This window comes from Chlamydotis macqueenii, chromosome 1 (genome assembly GCF_036417535.1).
Source record: "Chlamydotis macqueenii isolate bChlMac1 chromosome 1, bChlMac1.mat, whole genome shotgun sequence".
Taxonomy (NCBI): domain Eukaryota; kingdom Metazoa; phylum Chordata; class Aves; order Otidiformes; family Otididae; genus Chlamydotis; species Chlamydotis macqueenii.
In genome coordinates, this window is record NC_141556.1 from 62,391,043 (window position 1) to 62,407,905 (window position 16,863).

A 16,863-nucleotide genomic window follows, 5' to 3' on the forward strand; every position below is an offset into this window, starting at 1 on the left:
TACGGTCTTTTCTTAACATGGCCTTCAAAATAACGGGATGTCACTTTTTGTGGTTGGTATAGATTTTCCTGTGAGTATTTCTGATCTTCACTTGAAGGAATGTGTGCCCCTTGCAGCATACCTGATCAGCAAGACATAAGTAAGTCTTGCATTAATCAGTACTAGATTCGATTTTTAACATGATAGCTGCTATAAACCTCTGCAAGATAACCTCAGTACTGTGGAAAGCAAATCTCTCAGTGAAAAACATTTTTACTATTTTTATTTGGAAGAACTTATAAAGAAAACATGGACTCTTTAAATTGTGAAACAGATTGATTTAATACAGTTTAAAATACACATTCAAGGAAATATCAACAGATGGCTAGTCTTAAGACATCACTCTCCAAAACACAGTTTCACCTCATTGAAAATCAGCAACTAAAATTCATCAGTATTCCTCCGTAAACTGTGATAGACCATGGCAAATGTAATTTTCAGAGAATCTGATTGATAGCCAAGTGGTTAATGCACTAAATGGAGGTAGTGAACTAGTTCACGGAAGACCATTTTGCCTTCAGATACTTGTTAACATCTGACTTCTCAGTTAGTTCCTTTCCAAGTCTGTCATTACAGAAGCAAGTTTATAGCAGCAAATACGCCATATCTTCACTGCAGAAGCTTTCCAAGATTTTGTTTCTTCAGTTTTACATATATATAACACTCATATACATAAAACTGAACACCTGAGAACTACTGGTGCCTCTTCTTGTTTTCCATTCACTCCCAATGACTTTTTGGAGGCCCACTTCATTCCATCATTGCAGGTTAAAACACATGCTGGAAAACTTCTGCTTTCTATTAATCAAATTGCAGTAAGACTTCTCTTTAGTAGACTGTGCATAAATGTAAATTTACTTTATATTCCCACTTCAGTTTTAAGCTTTTTATGGCCAGCAGTGCATAAAGGGGAAAAAGGGGCATTGCGGTGATGATAGAAAAAAACTTTCAAGCAATATATAGTTTAAATTTCTCCTTGGATTTGTATTTGTATGCAGCATCCACTATCAGAAACATGTGGCATAGTGTTGCCATCTACTAACTGCAAATTTCTAGTCTTGAAACAAAGATGCCCACTTCTGGTCACACCTTCCTCCACAGTCCTTGCAACTTAATAGAGTAGGAATTCAGCCTTAGTGTTTTCCATTGTCTTTAGACTTTCCTATTTGCAAATATACTTTCTCAAGTTTAAAAGTAATGTTTTTAAACTCATCAGACTATAACAAAGTATAGGTATCTCCAAAAGGGAAGAGCTGAGGAGATCAAAAGTCTTTGAATGGCTTTCAAGTGCTTCTAAAGGTTGCTTGTATTACAGTATTTTCAATATATCAAACAGTATAAAAATTACAAAACATTGCAAAAAAGGTAGCAGGAACTTTGCTCTGAGTTTTTAAAATGTCTTAGTGGTTGTTGTTATAGATGTTGCAGAGTTAATGGAATGGGTTCTTTATACAACTTTGAAAATCCCTGTCCCTCTGCAACATCTTCTATAAGTATAAAAGAAACCTAGAGTATTCATATATGTACAAGCTGATTTTATCCACTATCAAAAGTCTTCATGTATTTCTGTTGATATCCTTAAAGAAACTCTCTAAAAGAAAAAAAAAAAAAAAAGATCAGCTTAAGATAAATGAATTTTACAGTTCTGTGATATAAAGTACAAGGAGATAACAAAAAAAATATATTTAAGTGAACACATACTGTGAGAAATAATTTTTTTTTAAAGTCTTATTTTTCTTAGAATTTGGCAGGATTTTCTTCTGAATTAAGTTCAGCTTTCTGTGCGCACTGGTTAGGACAAAAAGAGGAAGGAATCAAAAAAATCTTTGTCATTGTCAAACACTAACATTGGATTGCATGCTATTTTATAGCCTGTAAATTAAAATTTTGCATTTCTATTTTGTTTAATTACATAGTTTCTCTTATTTTATCACTATTTTTCCTCCCTCTCCACCTCCACAAATTCTGGATATGGTTTCCAGCAATTTATCACAGCACCAATTGGCTCACATATGTGATTTCAATTATTAGTTCTACTGTTATGCAAGTGCCTGGATCTAGTTTTTTACTTTCTGGGACCTGTGTCACATATATGAAATGGTATATATGGTATTCATATGGTATATATGAAAGACCTACATATGGTCTTTCTACATCTACAATTATTACAACTGAGTTTTAGTTCATCTTTGTGATTATGGTACAAAGCAGCAGTTCTCACTCCTTTCTACTTTAAGCTCTCTACTCCAGTCTTGCAAAGACCCAACTGCTTTACGGGGAAAATAAATATCCAGAGGTCTGAGAAGGATCGGGAGGCCATGATCCTCCTAACATCCACAGCAATATCCAGATTTTGTCCTCAAATTTCCATAAGGCACTTGCCATAAGCAATAGTTTTAACTTTTGTTTTTTTAACAAGTTCTTTTGCTAAAGTTAAGCCTCACATTGGTATTTTCAGCATTCTGTATGTCCGTACCAAACAAAAACCCCATGAAACACTGCCACTAGAACACACTGAGTAAAAAACAAGAGTTGGCAAGGCAAAGCTTGGGAAAGTAAGTTCAAAGCATGCCTTTCACAAATCATATAGAAGTGTTTTCTTTTTAACTAATCTAATATTCTCTCTTCCTTAAAGTCAAGCTTGATGCATCACCAGATCCAGCTACCAAAACCAGAAGATTTTGATGTCAACACTTTTCAGAAAGTATTCGATATTCTTCCCATTGTGAGGGAACATATATCAAAATGTGTAAATATTTTTTAAAAAAGGAAACATCAATGGTTGAAATGCATTGGATTATTAAATAAAATCCCTCAAGTAGAAAGAAATGCAGTTTTAGTTGCATCATTTATTTTGGTATTATGTCACCTTTAGAGGGTGTCTTTCTACAAAAAGTTTGGTAAATAAGTAAAAGATATTAATTTACTGAATAACTCTCAAGATCAGACACCTGCCTGATAACATTTGTTTCTACATAGCTTTGGTATATCTAGCAGAAACAAAGAACAGTAATTTTCTATTGAATCTAGTGCATACAATTCACAGACTTCTTAGTCAGTGCTAAAATATGTAGATACCAACCTGAAAATCTCTAATGAATGTTAAAAAGAAGAAGATAAAACCAAAGGCCACTGTCCATTCACAGATCGCACTCACTAAATGATAAGTATAATCCTGATGGAATGAGACAAAATAATTTTTCAGATGAAACAGCTAAACAAAATAAAACTGCGGTATCCTATAAAGATTGACATTTCCTTCTGCAAATTCCACAAATATTGTAAGACTTATGACTCATCATCCCAATACCCTGTTGTATAAAAGTCAATTCAGAGTTAGTTGCATATGTTCCATTAAGCAATATTGTGCACTAACATAAAAATTAGTACAAGAAAACTACAATTAGCACAAGATCAAAACATAGCTTGAATATAATTTGTACCTGAAAAATTTTGTTCTTAAGTGAAGGATATCAAAGTGCCATACTCAAAACTTTTACTCAGAGCCACTGAGTTCAGTAGTACTAACCCTTACAGTAAATTCTCACGACATGTTAAAATGGAGGACTACCCTTGTATGACAATTCCTGACGATCTTTAAGTAGGCCATCATAGCAAACCTATGCAACATGACACAAACAGAATGTGAAGTGTTTCTTAACATGGCATCAACAAATACGCCTTTTGTTTCAGTAAAAACATTTTCTCAGCCTTGCATTTCGAGTAAAAAAAAAAAAAAACAACACCTCAAGAGGTAGATATTACTAAGATTATCTAACTTGTGAAGATTTATCGCACAGCTGCCTTGTCACTGTTTGGTTGAAGTACATTTACCAGGTTTGCTTTTATTAAGCTCTTCAAGCAAGAAACACTCTCTGCATTATTTAACCTGTTTCTTGAATACCTCCCTGTGAAAAAGTTTGTCCAAAAAGAAAACTTACCTTTTATAGTTCCATTCTGAGAACACTGAAATCAAATCAAACACCTGATATTGACTTTAATATGCTTCACGTCAGATCCCAAATGTTTATCACAACAGTAAAGATTATTTAATAAAGAATCAAATTGTTCCACTTTTTTTTCATGTGTAAAGTTCATTTTCAAGAAATGTGACTATAAAAGGAAGTAGAACAACTCACTTCCAGACTATTGGGTTTTTTCAACTTATTCTATCGGTAAGTTTCAAGTACTTGTTTAAAGTGAAAGTCTAATCCTCTGAAGATTTACCCATCTGCGACAAGTTTTCTTACCAAAGCCACAGACAGTTATCTAACAAAGAAATAACTGGAAACCAGCATTGCACAAATTGATGAGATTTCACAAATCTGTTCATGATAAGGTACTACTTAAAGTCTCTGAAGTGTTTGTAATGCTATACACTTTTAGATAAACACAACAGCATACGCCAAATAAAATGATACAAGATAAACTGGCCACGTAATGAGATTTTACCTTTTCACCTGGAGTCCAATCAATTTTTGTTATGGAAATTCGTGAAGCAAACACAATCACTGGGAAAACACAGTGTAAAGGAAACTATAAAAGTTTAGTGAGTAATTGTAAAAATGTCTGCTTACAAAAAAAGATCCCATCTCCCCCTTCCATAACACAGGAGATACTGAACAACCAGAATATCAAATCAAAGTAATAGGCAGATATATAAATGAAACACATTATTGAAAGGCAACTGATAGCAGCAATCAAAACAAATTTCTGCGCAAAGATTTCTGCAAGTTCTTCCAAAGTACAGAGGGCAAGGGGAAACGCTCCAAAACTTAGATCACATTCACAACTGAGAACTGTGGGAGCAGAGTCCTGCATTGTTGGAAGAGGAACCATTTTGCTTTCCTTTGGTTCACAACAGGTGCCTTGATACATTTGTACAAAGTCCTTTCAGGACTGGGGCCCTCTTTAAAAGCCCTTTCACAGCTGCTGAAACCAAAGGCAGGCTGTAGCTGGCTGGCTGATGTGATGATCTGCTGTGACCACTTTTCAACACTGGCAGATCACCTAAAGCCTGGTAAAATCAATGGGATGACTCTGATTTCATCAGGCTGTGGGAAAAGCCAGTAAGTGGGTTGACTGTGTCCCTAGAAGAGGCATCTAATGAAGACAAGCACCAATCAAAATGATCCAAAGAATTTGCTTAGGCTTGAAGGAAACCTTGTGTAAACCAACTGTATTTTGTATGTCCATGTGTTAGGTTCATTTTAGAAGCAGTGCCCTCCCTTTTGCACATCTTTCTCCTTACCTTCCTTCAAATGAAGGAGGCTGGAAAGTTGGTCTAGCTGAATTGCTGAGGTCCCTTCCTATTTGAATTATCATATGATCCTATGAAGAACATTGAAGCGTTAGATGTAAACATACCACCGAAAGAAGAGAAATAGCTTTTTAGCTGACACTCATCTTTATGCTATTAATGCATCTTATGCTATTAATGGTGTCTCAACATACTGTATGCATTATTATAGCAGAAATATTAGGGAGCCCTAAGCAAAGCAAACCTCATTTTCATCCTTTATCAGCAATGGTTTAATTTAAAAGGAAAATCATGAATGCATAAAGGGAAAACCGTGGGATACACTGTAAAGGATACTGGGAATGAAAGCAACGCAGGATATTACAGATATGGCCATCCTTACGTGACACACAAAGTAAGTGTTCCATTGTGGACAGGCCTTGTAAGAGATTATAGACTGAAGTGTAATGTATACAACACCCGAGCCAAATGCCACCAAAGCTCCTATGTCATGGACACTGGGAACAGACAGCTCCTGAAAAGAGAATCAGCACAATGGTTAGCTGCTACTACTTGTAAAGTGGTAGGCTATCAATGAGCCCTGAGAAGATGGTAGCCACATTATGCTGGGCATGTACAAGTGGTGGGCAACAGTCCCTTCTCCCAACAGTCTACACGCGGAAGATGAAAGAAGAAGGAGAAAGAGTAGCTCAGAGAGGTAAACTAATCAAGTCCAAAGCCACCAGGTCAAAGTCCTTTCCTGTGTCCACAGAAAAGCATCGATCAATATTAGTGCTGCTCAACAGCTGGTCTATTACCAATTACTGTTTCCACAAAAGGAACTTCCTTGCATTTTTCTTAAGAGGTTCCTAAAACTCCTTTTTCCCTTTACCCTGCCAAAGATTTTAATCCTTTTGCACTGAAAGACTAATCTGCATTTGTGCAGCCATACTCTTAACTAATGGTAAAGTTTCATGGGAGTTGGTCTAAATAGTGACCGTCACAGCTCTGTCCCCCACCCTCAAGTGGCCAGCCAAAAGGCTCCAGGAAATAAGTCACTAAAAAATAAGTTATATATTAAAAAAAAAGTGTTACCTAAAATAAGCTCTTGATATGAAGGTCTTGCACCATCTTGAATTATTCCACCCTCTTACTCTTCCCACATAATCAGCCACTTTTATTCAAGTTCCACAACAGGTGAAAGTGTGTATACAATTACAGTGTCACTATATGTGGCCTATATTTTTGTAATACCCTACCTATGGAAGATTCTCTCTTTTAAAACACAAACAAGTAGAATATCCAGTAACAAAACTGATGGAGATTCCAGAAAAATTACTGTATTCTAAATGTTTCAAAACATTACAAATACAAAGTTATGCCACCTTGGAATCCAATGTCAGACAGATAAGTTAGGTTTAAGCTCCTTTCTGTCACCAGAGCATAGTAAAACATGTGCTATGATCTGACCCACCACAGTTCTATTTCAGTGACTCAAGAAAACACATCTATATCCTTTCATTATGTATTTTAACATCTTTCCTGCCTGGACGCTACTGTTTTCTTTGTTTTGTAATGGTGATTATCTTCCCATGCTTTTAAATTTTTTTTTCCCTATGCTTTTCTTTCTACTCATTCCCTTCTATCTCTGTGATGTATTAAGTTCTGACAGATTTTAAGGCATGCTCCTCACACAAGTATTTAAGTGGCATCTCATCTACACTTGCATTTTCTTCTCCTCTGTCCCACTTTTTGCCTCCCCTATGGGAATGACAGGATTTGGTATGGAAAGCATTAAGCAAGTGTAACTGTTGGCTTTTGTATTTAGCCCCATACACAATATATAGAGATTTTCTAACTTGGCTGTCATGACTGCTCCTATCCTAAACTGGCACGGCTTTCCTAAAAAGCCCATTGCACTCAATCCCTACAGAACCTCGGAAATGTTGCTACATCTGCTATGGTAAGCCTCCTAAGCTTTCTAGCCAAAGACAGGAAGATCTCTCTTTAATCATGTAACAGGCAAACACGTAACAGGCAAAACCAGACCCGCTAAGACCTAGGGTTTCACTTTGCCTTATTCCTTACAAGCTACAGGATTTTTTATTCCATATCCAATTATCTCCTTAAACCTAACCCTTCACTGTCTTTCATTTCTATATTTCAAGCATTGTGTTATTTAAAATAGAGAACAAACACTTTCTTTTCTGGCCATTACTTATTTTCTCAGAAACTCTTCTGCTTTTGGAGGACACACTCCTACTGTTTTCTAGCACCCTTTTTCTCACTTCTGTTAACTGTCCAGAGATGAGCATCATTAAATCCCCATGCTACCTACTATATCTTACCTTGACGTAAAAAAGAATTTCTTACAACTAATCATGCTACCTAAAAAGACTCAACACAAGTGGAATTAGATTTGAGTAAATAAAAGCAAACCTTAAATACTTCCAGTATAATTTCACACTGAAGCCTTTTTAACAAACTAGATATTTTATTTTGGGGAAAGAGAAAATTAACTGATACCCAATAGCGTCAATCAGCTGTACTACAGTACTCAGGTATGGTGTTAGCTCACCTGCTGGGGAAAAACAAGTGTTAGGAAACAAACAGGTAGTACACATGGACGTGCATTTCCTGCATGACTCACTGATTAGAGGGACTACGCTGAATGTTAAAGTAATAACTTCTAATTCCAGCTTTGCTTTGGTCTCCTGACCTGAAACAATCACCTGATCTTCAGCAAATCTCACAGCCTCTTCATGTCTCAGTTATTCTACTGGTAAATGGGGATAAGAGTGTACTGTTCACTAGTTGTACACTGTACATTTAAAAGACTGAAGACTTGGAAGCCACCATTTTCATCTTCCTGAGCTATCAAGAATGCTCAAAAATCTGCTAGATCAGAGTCTTAGCTGGATTAGATCCTTACTGTGTTCTTAACCCTTCCTACAAACTGCACCTAACACGCAAAGTAATGTCAAAGCAGAGGAAAGAGAAATTAGGTGAGGAACGAGTTTATGAACTGATAATGAGAGACAATAGAGATTAGATAAAAAACAATGTTATACTGTCAAGGGTCCCCTTTGGAAACTGAAGGATTAAAGTTTCTGCTTCCCTCTCAAATTATTTTGCATTCCTTATTTGTCTGTTCCTTATTGAAGCTGAGTTAGTTTTCTATTTCAGTCAAGCAACATTGCTTCCCATCTTTTTTTATGCCACATATAAATCTAATCAATAAGAGTACAGACATTTAAAAGTAGAATAGCATGCTTAGAATAGACGGCAGTGCCTGTAGTGTTTGCAATCCACACACTACCTGCGGGAAAAAATAAAAAGAGCAAAATACCAGCCTAAGGCAGGTCTGAAAATACCATGTCAATTACATGCAAAATTGTATTGTCTGCTGAAGCCCTTTTCAATTTCTCTGTATGTTGTAAGGTCACTATATAAGCACAATAGTATTTACCAAAATGTTCCTCAAGGTAAACCATCCTTTAAAAGAAATAATTCAGCTGTTTTGACAGATCTAAAGGCAGTATCTCAAACTACCTGCCAGTTAAACTTGATTTGATTCTCAGCTAAAGTTTTCAGTGCAATTGTCCTAATACTTCCTCGTGTCAGAATCTACACTATTACATGCTTCCTCACTAGAAAATGTGAAAAGAATAATCTGTTTCAATACTTTTTCTCTCTATGGAATTTTTTTTCAGACACTAAGGGCTGGACTTCTTCAATTTATAATGACATGTCTTATCCTTTCTGGCAAAGTGAGTGGTAATCCTATATGTTTCTATCTAAAGACTTAACATGTTGTTATGTCATCTCCTACAAACTCAAAACAACAGGCAAATATTGTGCTCAATATTCTTACCTGTCAGATAAGTCTAGTTTATTCTGCAAAAAATGCAGCTAGTGTGCGTGCCACCATTCAAAGCCTTTTTACAGTAAAATTCTCACAGTAAAAATTTTACAGCAAATGCATCTATATTAAGTTGTTTTCCAGTACAGATGTTACAAGACAAGCACACACGAAACCCCTTACTGACATAACTGTACAAGCAAAAAATCCAGCTTACAGGGAGAAAGCAAATCTCTCTTTTTAAAGCTACTGAAAAAAGGCAGGAGCAAGAAACACATTCTTTCTCCATTTGCCAAGTATTCATGATGCAATAATGTTAACCACTCTGATTATTGGATTTTTAACTGGTGAAACAACTCTAATTTATTATATGAAATTTACAGCCATACCTGAAAACTTGCAACTATGCCCATTCCAGTACAGCCCATCAATCCAATACATAATGAAAACCTGTTGCATGAAGACCTAACAAAGTGCGATGACTGATTTTGCTTCTCTATTAATAAATATCTGATGTACATTGTAATTACACCTGAAAAACAAAAAATATATATTTTGTTCAATGATTACGTATTGCTTACATTTTAAGGCCTTGCCCTGTAACATATTTGCATACAGAATAAAATTATAAGCATACTAAAGAAATAATACTGCCTTTAACTCCGCTAGGATGAGAAAGAAAGGTAGCGAATTTCAGATTTATTACTTTCAGATAGAACTACCTTAACATTATCTTAGTCTTAACATCACACATTAATGCTATCTAGAAATAACAGCACATCACTTCAAGAAAAACACTAATTTAAATCCCATTCTCCTGTGCCTATGAGGCACAGAGGCATTGGCATTCCACATTAGGAACAGCTGTTACAGGGAGAAGAACCATAAGATAGAAGTGCGAGAATTTATTCTGCTCTGATATGCAGTCTTGTACCAGAACTGTATCTTCTTTTAATGGATGCCCTGAAGAAGTAATAAATTTCTGTAGAGTGTAAATAGAAAAAATATAACTAGCTATGTAACAGAAAATATTTTCAAAGCTTTTGGGCCAATTCTAGCTGCTCATTAGCGCAAGAGTCCCCAAACCACTACACACAGATTTTATTGCAGCCTATGTGACCCCAAAACGCAGTTCACTTCTGACAAACTCCTCTATTGAATTAGAAGACTGTGGTTCATCAGGATATAATGAGCTGTAGACTGGATTCCACAGTTCAATAAAACAGAACATAGTTTCAGTCTATGTACAGTTGAAAAAATCAATCAGGTAACTTTGTCCAGGCACTATGAGGTTACATGAAACACACCAAGATAGAGTGACTGAATGAGGCTCTCAGAAAATATAAAATACATGATTTTTACATTGCGTGAAGGCCATCATTGACTACACGTACACAGAGGTACACAGTTCTTGACCCTCCATCCCCTAGAAGTGAATAGAAAATGCCGGACTTCCTGATTCAAGGCTAGGAGATACTGCATGAGCAGGCATCTTGCAGAGGAAATCGGGTGTTGCTTCAACATCGTTCTTCCCTTTGCTTCAGCACCCTAGAACCTAACGTCTCCCTACATCAAAGATACAGTTTTTGCAAAGTAATTATGCCATCTTTCTTCCAGTTCTTATTTCCAGCTGCATTGACTATTTTGCACTGATGAGATGCTCTTAAGAGACAGAAATGTCTCTAAGCCTGAACTTACCCTAGAGATCTTCCCTCTAGATATTACTTCCATCTATCAGATATTACCATTTGACTGTGGAATACTTTCTCTGCAGACTATTGTATGGACTGCAGTGCAAGTAGACAGCTTTTGTTAGTTTTCATTTCTTTGCTGTGTTCAAACCAAGTACCTCATACATACCTAGAAGTGCTGAAATATTAATCATAAACCCAAAGATACCACTCTCTGGAGGTTTAGTTCCAGTGTCACTAAAGCAGGAAGAGAGAGAATAAATTAAAAGTTAATTGAGAACCGTGAAACATAAATGAGATGTACACATGAAACCCCAAGAGAAATGTAACTTGTGTGAACTGCTGCTATGTGCATAAGACATTTAAATATATAAATTGGAATGTTGCCTGCTGCACGCTTAAGCTCCATTTGTAGTGCTGAATCTTTCTTTTTAGAAATAAATTTTATTTTTTGAGCATACTATTTGAACTGTATTTCTTCCTTTTTTTTTTGTATGCAATATGCAGAGATGTGACAGAGCGATACTTTGCTCATGAATAACATAAATGACATTTTAGAAATTACATTTATTTTGTCTGATAAATGAACACCATGATAAATAAAACATATCTAATGGCATTCAGTATCCTAATACATGAGAGAACTGGGCTTAATTTCCTGATTTATTTGAAAGGACTTTATCCCAGGAGAGCAATTGCGTGCCAACGCCAGGGAACGTTCCTAGGCACTGTTTAATTTACTAATGTAGATACAGCTTAAGAGTACTCTAGGTCCCAGTTGTTGTAAGTTTCTCCTGCTGAAGCAATTCACCCTTGTAGGGAGAGACAGACGGGACGTGAGTGTGCGAATATCTACAGAATTTATACACATACATACATGCATACATATATATGAAAAACATCATATAGGCAAAATATATGTTACCTGGAAAACTGAATACCTCCATCATAGAATCCTTTTCTCTCTTTTCCCTGCATATGTGCAAACACCCACCCCAGAGAATGCCTTTGCCTCGCAGGAAGAACATACTCCTGGGAGTATATGGGTTCAATTTCCCTCAAGCAGGACTCTTTTACACAACGCTGAAATAAGAATACTGGGATGCCACCACCTCTTTATGCTATTGTTTTCTTGTCCAACGTACAGCCGGTTGGTATGTATTTGATCAGGCTCTTTTGGTCAAGCCAGTGGAAAACATGTAGCTCATAATCTTTACATAATTTGGGTGTGCACCAAATACCGAGAGGCACGATTGTGTGTGTAAACAGAGGCACTCAAGGAACTCTACTGTCAGAAATGTAAACATGTAAGGATTTTAGCTAATGTCAAAGTTCTGTGAAAACTGAGGAAAGACTCTGAGAACTAAACTTTCTCTTAGGTGTATGATGGGACAAGTAGGTACTAGCTAGAGATTTTTTTTATGTGATTCAAGAAGATGAATACTCTTCATTCCAACACTGAGGTTAGATTAGTTTTCAGTGCTAAACTTCTGAACCTAGCACTGAGTTGCAGCCAAACTTACAGGTGCTCAGCATGAATGCCTTTGCTCTTAACACCCAAAAGAGAAAGCACTCTCCACATAAGCAATCGTTCTTAAAGATTTTGACAATTTTGCTAAGTTCAAGCCAGAAGAGTATGCCTATATAAAAAGATTTCAGTTTTTAGAAATTAGTATTTGCTCTCAAGCCCCTTCTATGTTACAGAAGCATTTGTGTAATCAGTTGCAAAGGTGATTTATCAAGAATGGGAGGAAGCTCAGGGTGAAGGGAGAATCCTTTTCTATTAAAAGTTTATGCAAAAAAAAGAGAGAAAAATCTTGTATTTCTTTTGACTCGATTTGTTCCAAATTCTCAGACAACAAAAGCTTGGACCAGGCTTTTAGACAAGTTTTTACAACTTCTCATGCATTAAGAACCCCTATTCATCTGTATTTTCTTGTTGCAATGTTTTCCAAAAACTTGCTCCAGCTTGTACTCTGTGTTAGTCTTGTTTCTCTTTGATAGTGGAATTGATAAAAACAGTACCAGTAACTCTCATTTTTTTTTGTTTAACACTTCCGAAAATTATCTTAATCCATGCTTTATTTAGCCCATTTTTTTAACCTTGAACTTCACATCTTTTCCTCGTGTTTCTGGAATGTTTTCATTAATACAACAAAGGACTCTATTTAAAAAGTGGGCCACTTGTGACAATCTTGAAGGACTTCTGCAAATCAGAAACTGCTCTATGCTAAGTACAGCACTGTGATCACTTCAAAGCTTTTGAAGGTCTTTAGGTGAGAAGAAAATGTAATCGGCACATGCAAAGAAAGCCATTTGAAGTTCTTGGAACACTTCATATCATAAGAGCAATCCAAATAACCTGAATTTCCACTGAACTCTATTCATTTTTTAATTAACGCTTTTCTCAAGCTAAAGCTTTATAGATTAATTTTGCTACTGTTGATTTTTAAACTCAATAATCTTAGATGTATGCTTTCAAGAAGTTTCATACCAAGAATACTGTATCATATCTCCAGTGTATTTACAAAGTACTGCACTGGACTTTTAAGGACACAATCTTTTTAATGCCATATTTTCCACTAAAGAATTCCTGAAGCGAAATGAAGACTTAAGTACATTTTTGTTTTACTTCTGGTCTCTGGAAAAAAAAAAGAAAAAAAAAGTATTTGTGACAGTTACTTTATTTTCACAAAAAAGAAAAAAGCAAATGGCACATATGAAACAAAAACATGTGCTCCCTTATTTGCAATGGCGCATAGGTGAGCGCAACCACCACTGAAAAGACGAGGAACCCTGGATGAAAATGACAGCATTTATGTCACTGTCTCAAGTAGGAGAATTCTACAAACAGTCAGTCTTCTGAAGAGGAGAGAGACAAGAAGGTAGAGGAGTCAGGGAATAAATTATATAGGGCCAAAAGACTCATCACGGCCAATTTTTCTTCATAGGCATCATAAACTATTTCTCTCCAAACTGAAGTACCACATTTTTGAAGTAGGAAGGTCTGCCTGTAGGGGTTCTGATCGATCCAAAGGTAATAACTGGCAGCATATACCTTAAGGAAAATTCCCTTCACTGAGAATTCAAATCACCAAACAGCCAGCCCAGCACATCCAAATTAGTTTGGATTTTGAGTAGCATGAGCAAAAGAACTAAACTGGGCACAACCTAATAATCTTTTAGGCCTCAGCTGCTAGAAAACACAAAATCATATTCATTTTTATCTACCCAGAAATGTATTTATATTATTTACTTGATGAGACATTAGCACAGTTTCAATGACAAATTTAGATGTGGTCTTTCTCTCACTGTGACAGCTGTTACAGGGTAAACAAAATAAACAAGTTACCTCATGGCATACACAGAGTACTTGAGGAATGTAAATAAGAATTACAGAAATGTTGAACTAAAATTTGTCAATATTTTTCTCCTTCATCTAACTGGAATTTCCCCATGCAAGCTCTGTTTAAATTTTATATTCCAGTTTAAAACATTGCACAACTGAAGTGTTGCAACATTCTTCCTCTTTCTTTTTTATCACTCCAAGTTTCACTAAATCACATTCTTAATCCTATGATTCAGCTTCTTATGCTAAAGCAATGACCTGCAAAATAAGAATATGAACTATGGTATGACTATTGGCCTGACTACTTAAAAGGAATCATCGTATTACTCCCAAGTGCACCTTCTACAAAGATCGTATGCTTCGATCACGAGCCTTTACAATTATCACAGGTCAATGTATATCCTTCGTCCAAACGTTGTGTTAAAGGATGTAAAATACACAAGATATCCATCTTTTAAAAAACTTTCCCAGCAAATGTAGAGGGCCTGAGATGTGTGTGAGCTTGGGGTTTTTTTTAATCACTGACACAGCCTCATCTATCTCTGTTTTTTTAGGGTATGTGGACATTTATTGTGATTACTTACTTAATGGATAAGAATGATTTTTTCAGTGAGATGTTCAGTTAGATTGATATAACTATGGCAGCTGTGATACATTCCTCAGAGTTCTACAGCTGTGATTTGTAGGTTTGGTCTACCTCTTTAAAAAGCATGACACTTACAATTGAGACATCTGGGCTGTCAAAAACTTGAGTGTAAAAACAACTATACAGAAAAAAAACCTCTCCTGTTCTCTCATATATTTTATTCAAGGACACGGCTTCAACATAAGAAACATCATTTGTCAAATGTCTTACTACAGGACCTCAGAGTCCTTCTGAGCACAGCTATATAAAATGTTTTTTTTTCTTGGTCAATAATGGATAAATTGCATTGGTTACTAGCTCTTCTGTGTCAATAAAACTGTGTATGTAATTAAGGAAGAGCATGAGTATAACCACAATTGCTAAGGTAGTAGGGTACTTCTGCATGTACAAGAAAGGCTTCCCAAGTGCTGAGTCCAAATTTGGGCAGATAATCTTAAAAAGTTTTGCAAACACAAGCATGAAGCCGGACTTCCTTTGTCTCTGCTTGAACAAAGCTCAACTTTCTTGGGCTCAGCTTGAACAAAGCTCAACTTTCTTGGGCTCAGGTTGAACGAAGCTCAACTTTCTTGTGGGCTGCGGTGTCATTTGCACTACCTCACTTGCTTATGATGACAGACCCTAATTTTCAATCGAATTTATATGTATGTACAAATCAGGTTAGCGGTCTTCTGAAATTACGTGTCTATAAAGTCCTTCAAGGAATTAGGTCTAGATGTATCCTGAAATGTATTTGAAAGTGGTTTTTAGATCTTCCATGTATCAGAGACTACTCTTGGATTTCTGGCTTACCTTAAGAGCTAGTAACTTCACAGCTCAAATTTATATGCTAAGAAAAGCAATGTATAAACAACGATTTATGCAGGATTGTGCTTAAATGACTAAGTTTATAAAAAAGAGATGCCAGCGATCTCTCAGCGAGGCTTTTACACTCAATTGTCCCTACGCCGAAATTTGACAAATAGGTGTTTGTGGGTGTGTGTCCCCTATAAAAGCTATGGTAGGGCTTTGAGTCCTGTCACCATCCAGTGCAGTTTGCCCAAGTTCTAGAGTCACCCAAACAAATTTCCACCACTGACTCCAGGGCAGAGACCTGAAGTTTTGCTAGGCTCCGGCCTGCAGCACACTTTGGCTCCAGTAGAAAACTCTTTCAGGTCCTTTCTACCACGTCGGTCAACGCTGGGGTCCTACGACTCTCAGAGAGGCCCCGGCTGCCAAGGTGTGGCGGGTGACAGGAGCTCACAGGCGGGTCCCTGCCACCGCTACCTCTTCCCCCTCGGGGACCCCCACATCCGCGGGTGGAATGAGCCGCGGAGCCGGTTGGTGCAGGAGCCCCTCAGCACCGCCTGACAGCCCGGGTGTCACCCCCCGCGCCCCGCCGGCACCTCAGTCGCTCCCACCGCCGCCCCCCCCCCCGCCCCCCCCCCCCCCGCCTCACCTGATGTAGGGGACGAGGGGCTCGACGTGGCCCGCCAGCACGGCGATCACATAGGAGATGATGAAGGCGGCGGAGGACCAGCTGACGAGGAGAGCGGGGACGAAAGCCACGCCGGGCATGCAGCACAACATCGCCGGCGGCTGCCTTGCCCCGGGCATCAGCGGCTGGGGCGGCACAGCGCCCCGCCGCGCTCTCACGGACCGTGACCGAGGGCTTGCGAGACGCGCACCCCCTCACCCCCCCAACACACACCTCCCCACCCACACGGCCCGGCCGGTTCCCCCCGCCCGCCTCCAGCAGCTCCGGGGTCCCCAGGGCCGCCTGCAGCTTTCCCTTCGCTTTCGTTTCGCCTCAGCGCTCTCCCGGGGCGGGGTGGGGGGGGCCAGCGCCCGTGCCTGCCTCGCCCGCCTCGGCCAACGGCCACCAACGGCCCAGCGGGGCCGGCGGGGAGCGAGGGGGTCGGCGGGGGTAGTCCCGTTCGTCTTTCACCGGTGGCGGCACCTTCGCAGAGTTTCTTATCGCTGCCGAAAAGTCTCTCCACCGCCCCGGCCCCCGGCCGGGCCCCGCGGCTCTCGGCTCTCTGGGCCGCACACAGGGGCGCG

The 16,863-nt window shown here is 38.2% G+C and overlaps 1 protein-coding gene across 2 annotated transcripts; it reads right to left on the reverse strand.

The window, feature by feature from the left end:
- Positions 1-308: 308 nt before the first annotated feature.
- DRAM1 (DNA damage regulated autophagy modulator 1) lies at positions 309-16,466 on the reverse strand. 2 transcript variants are annotated; one of them, XM_086740153.1, is made up of 8 exons: positions 16,262-16,466; positions 11,001-11,068; positions 9,530-9,672; positions 5,636-5,813; positions 4,492-4,550; positions 3,122-3,214; positions 1,741-1,827; positions 309-1,630 (listed from the first exon to the last, which is right to left on the reverse strand). In XM_086740153.1, exons 1-7 carry the CDS (start codon positions 16,417-16,419, stop codon positions 1,777-1,779), a joined length of 750 nt encoding a protein of 249 aa, XP_086596279.1. In that variant the 5' UTR covers positions 16,420-16,466; the 3' UTR covers positions 309-1,630; positions 1,741-1,776. The 2 variants fall into 2 exon arrangements, with proteins under 2 accessions (XP_086596279.1, XP_086596280.1); XM_086740154.1 differs by lacking the exon at positions 1,741-1,827.
- Positions 16,467-16,863: the final 397 nt, after the last annotated feature.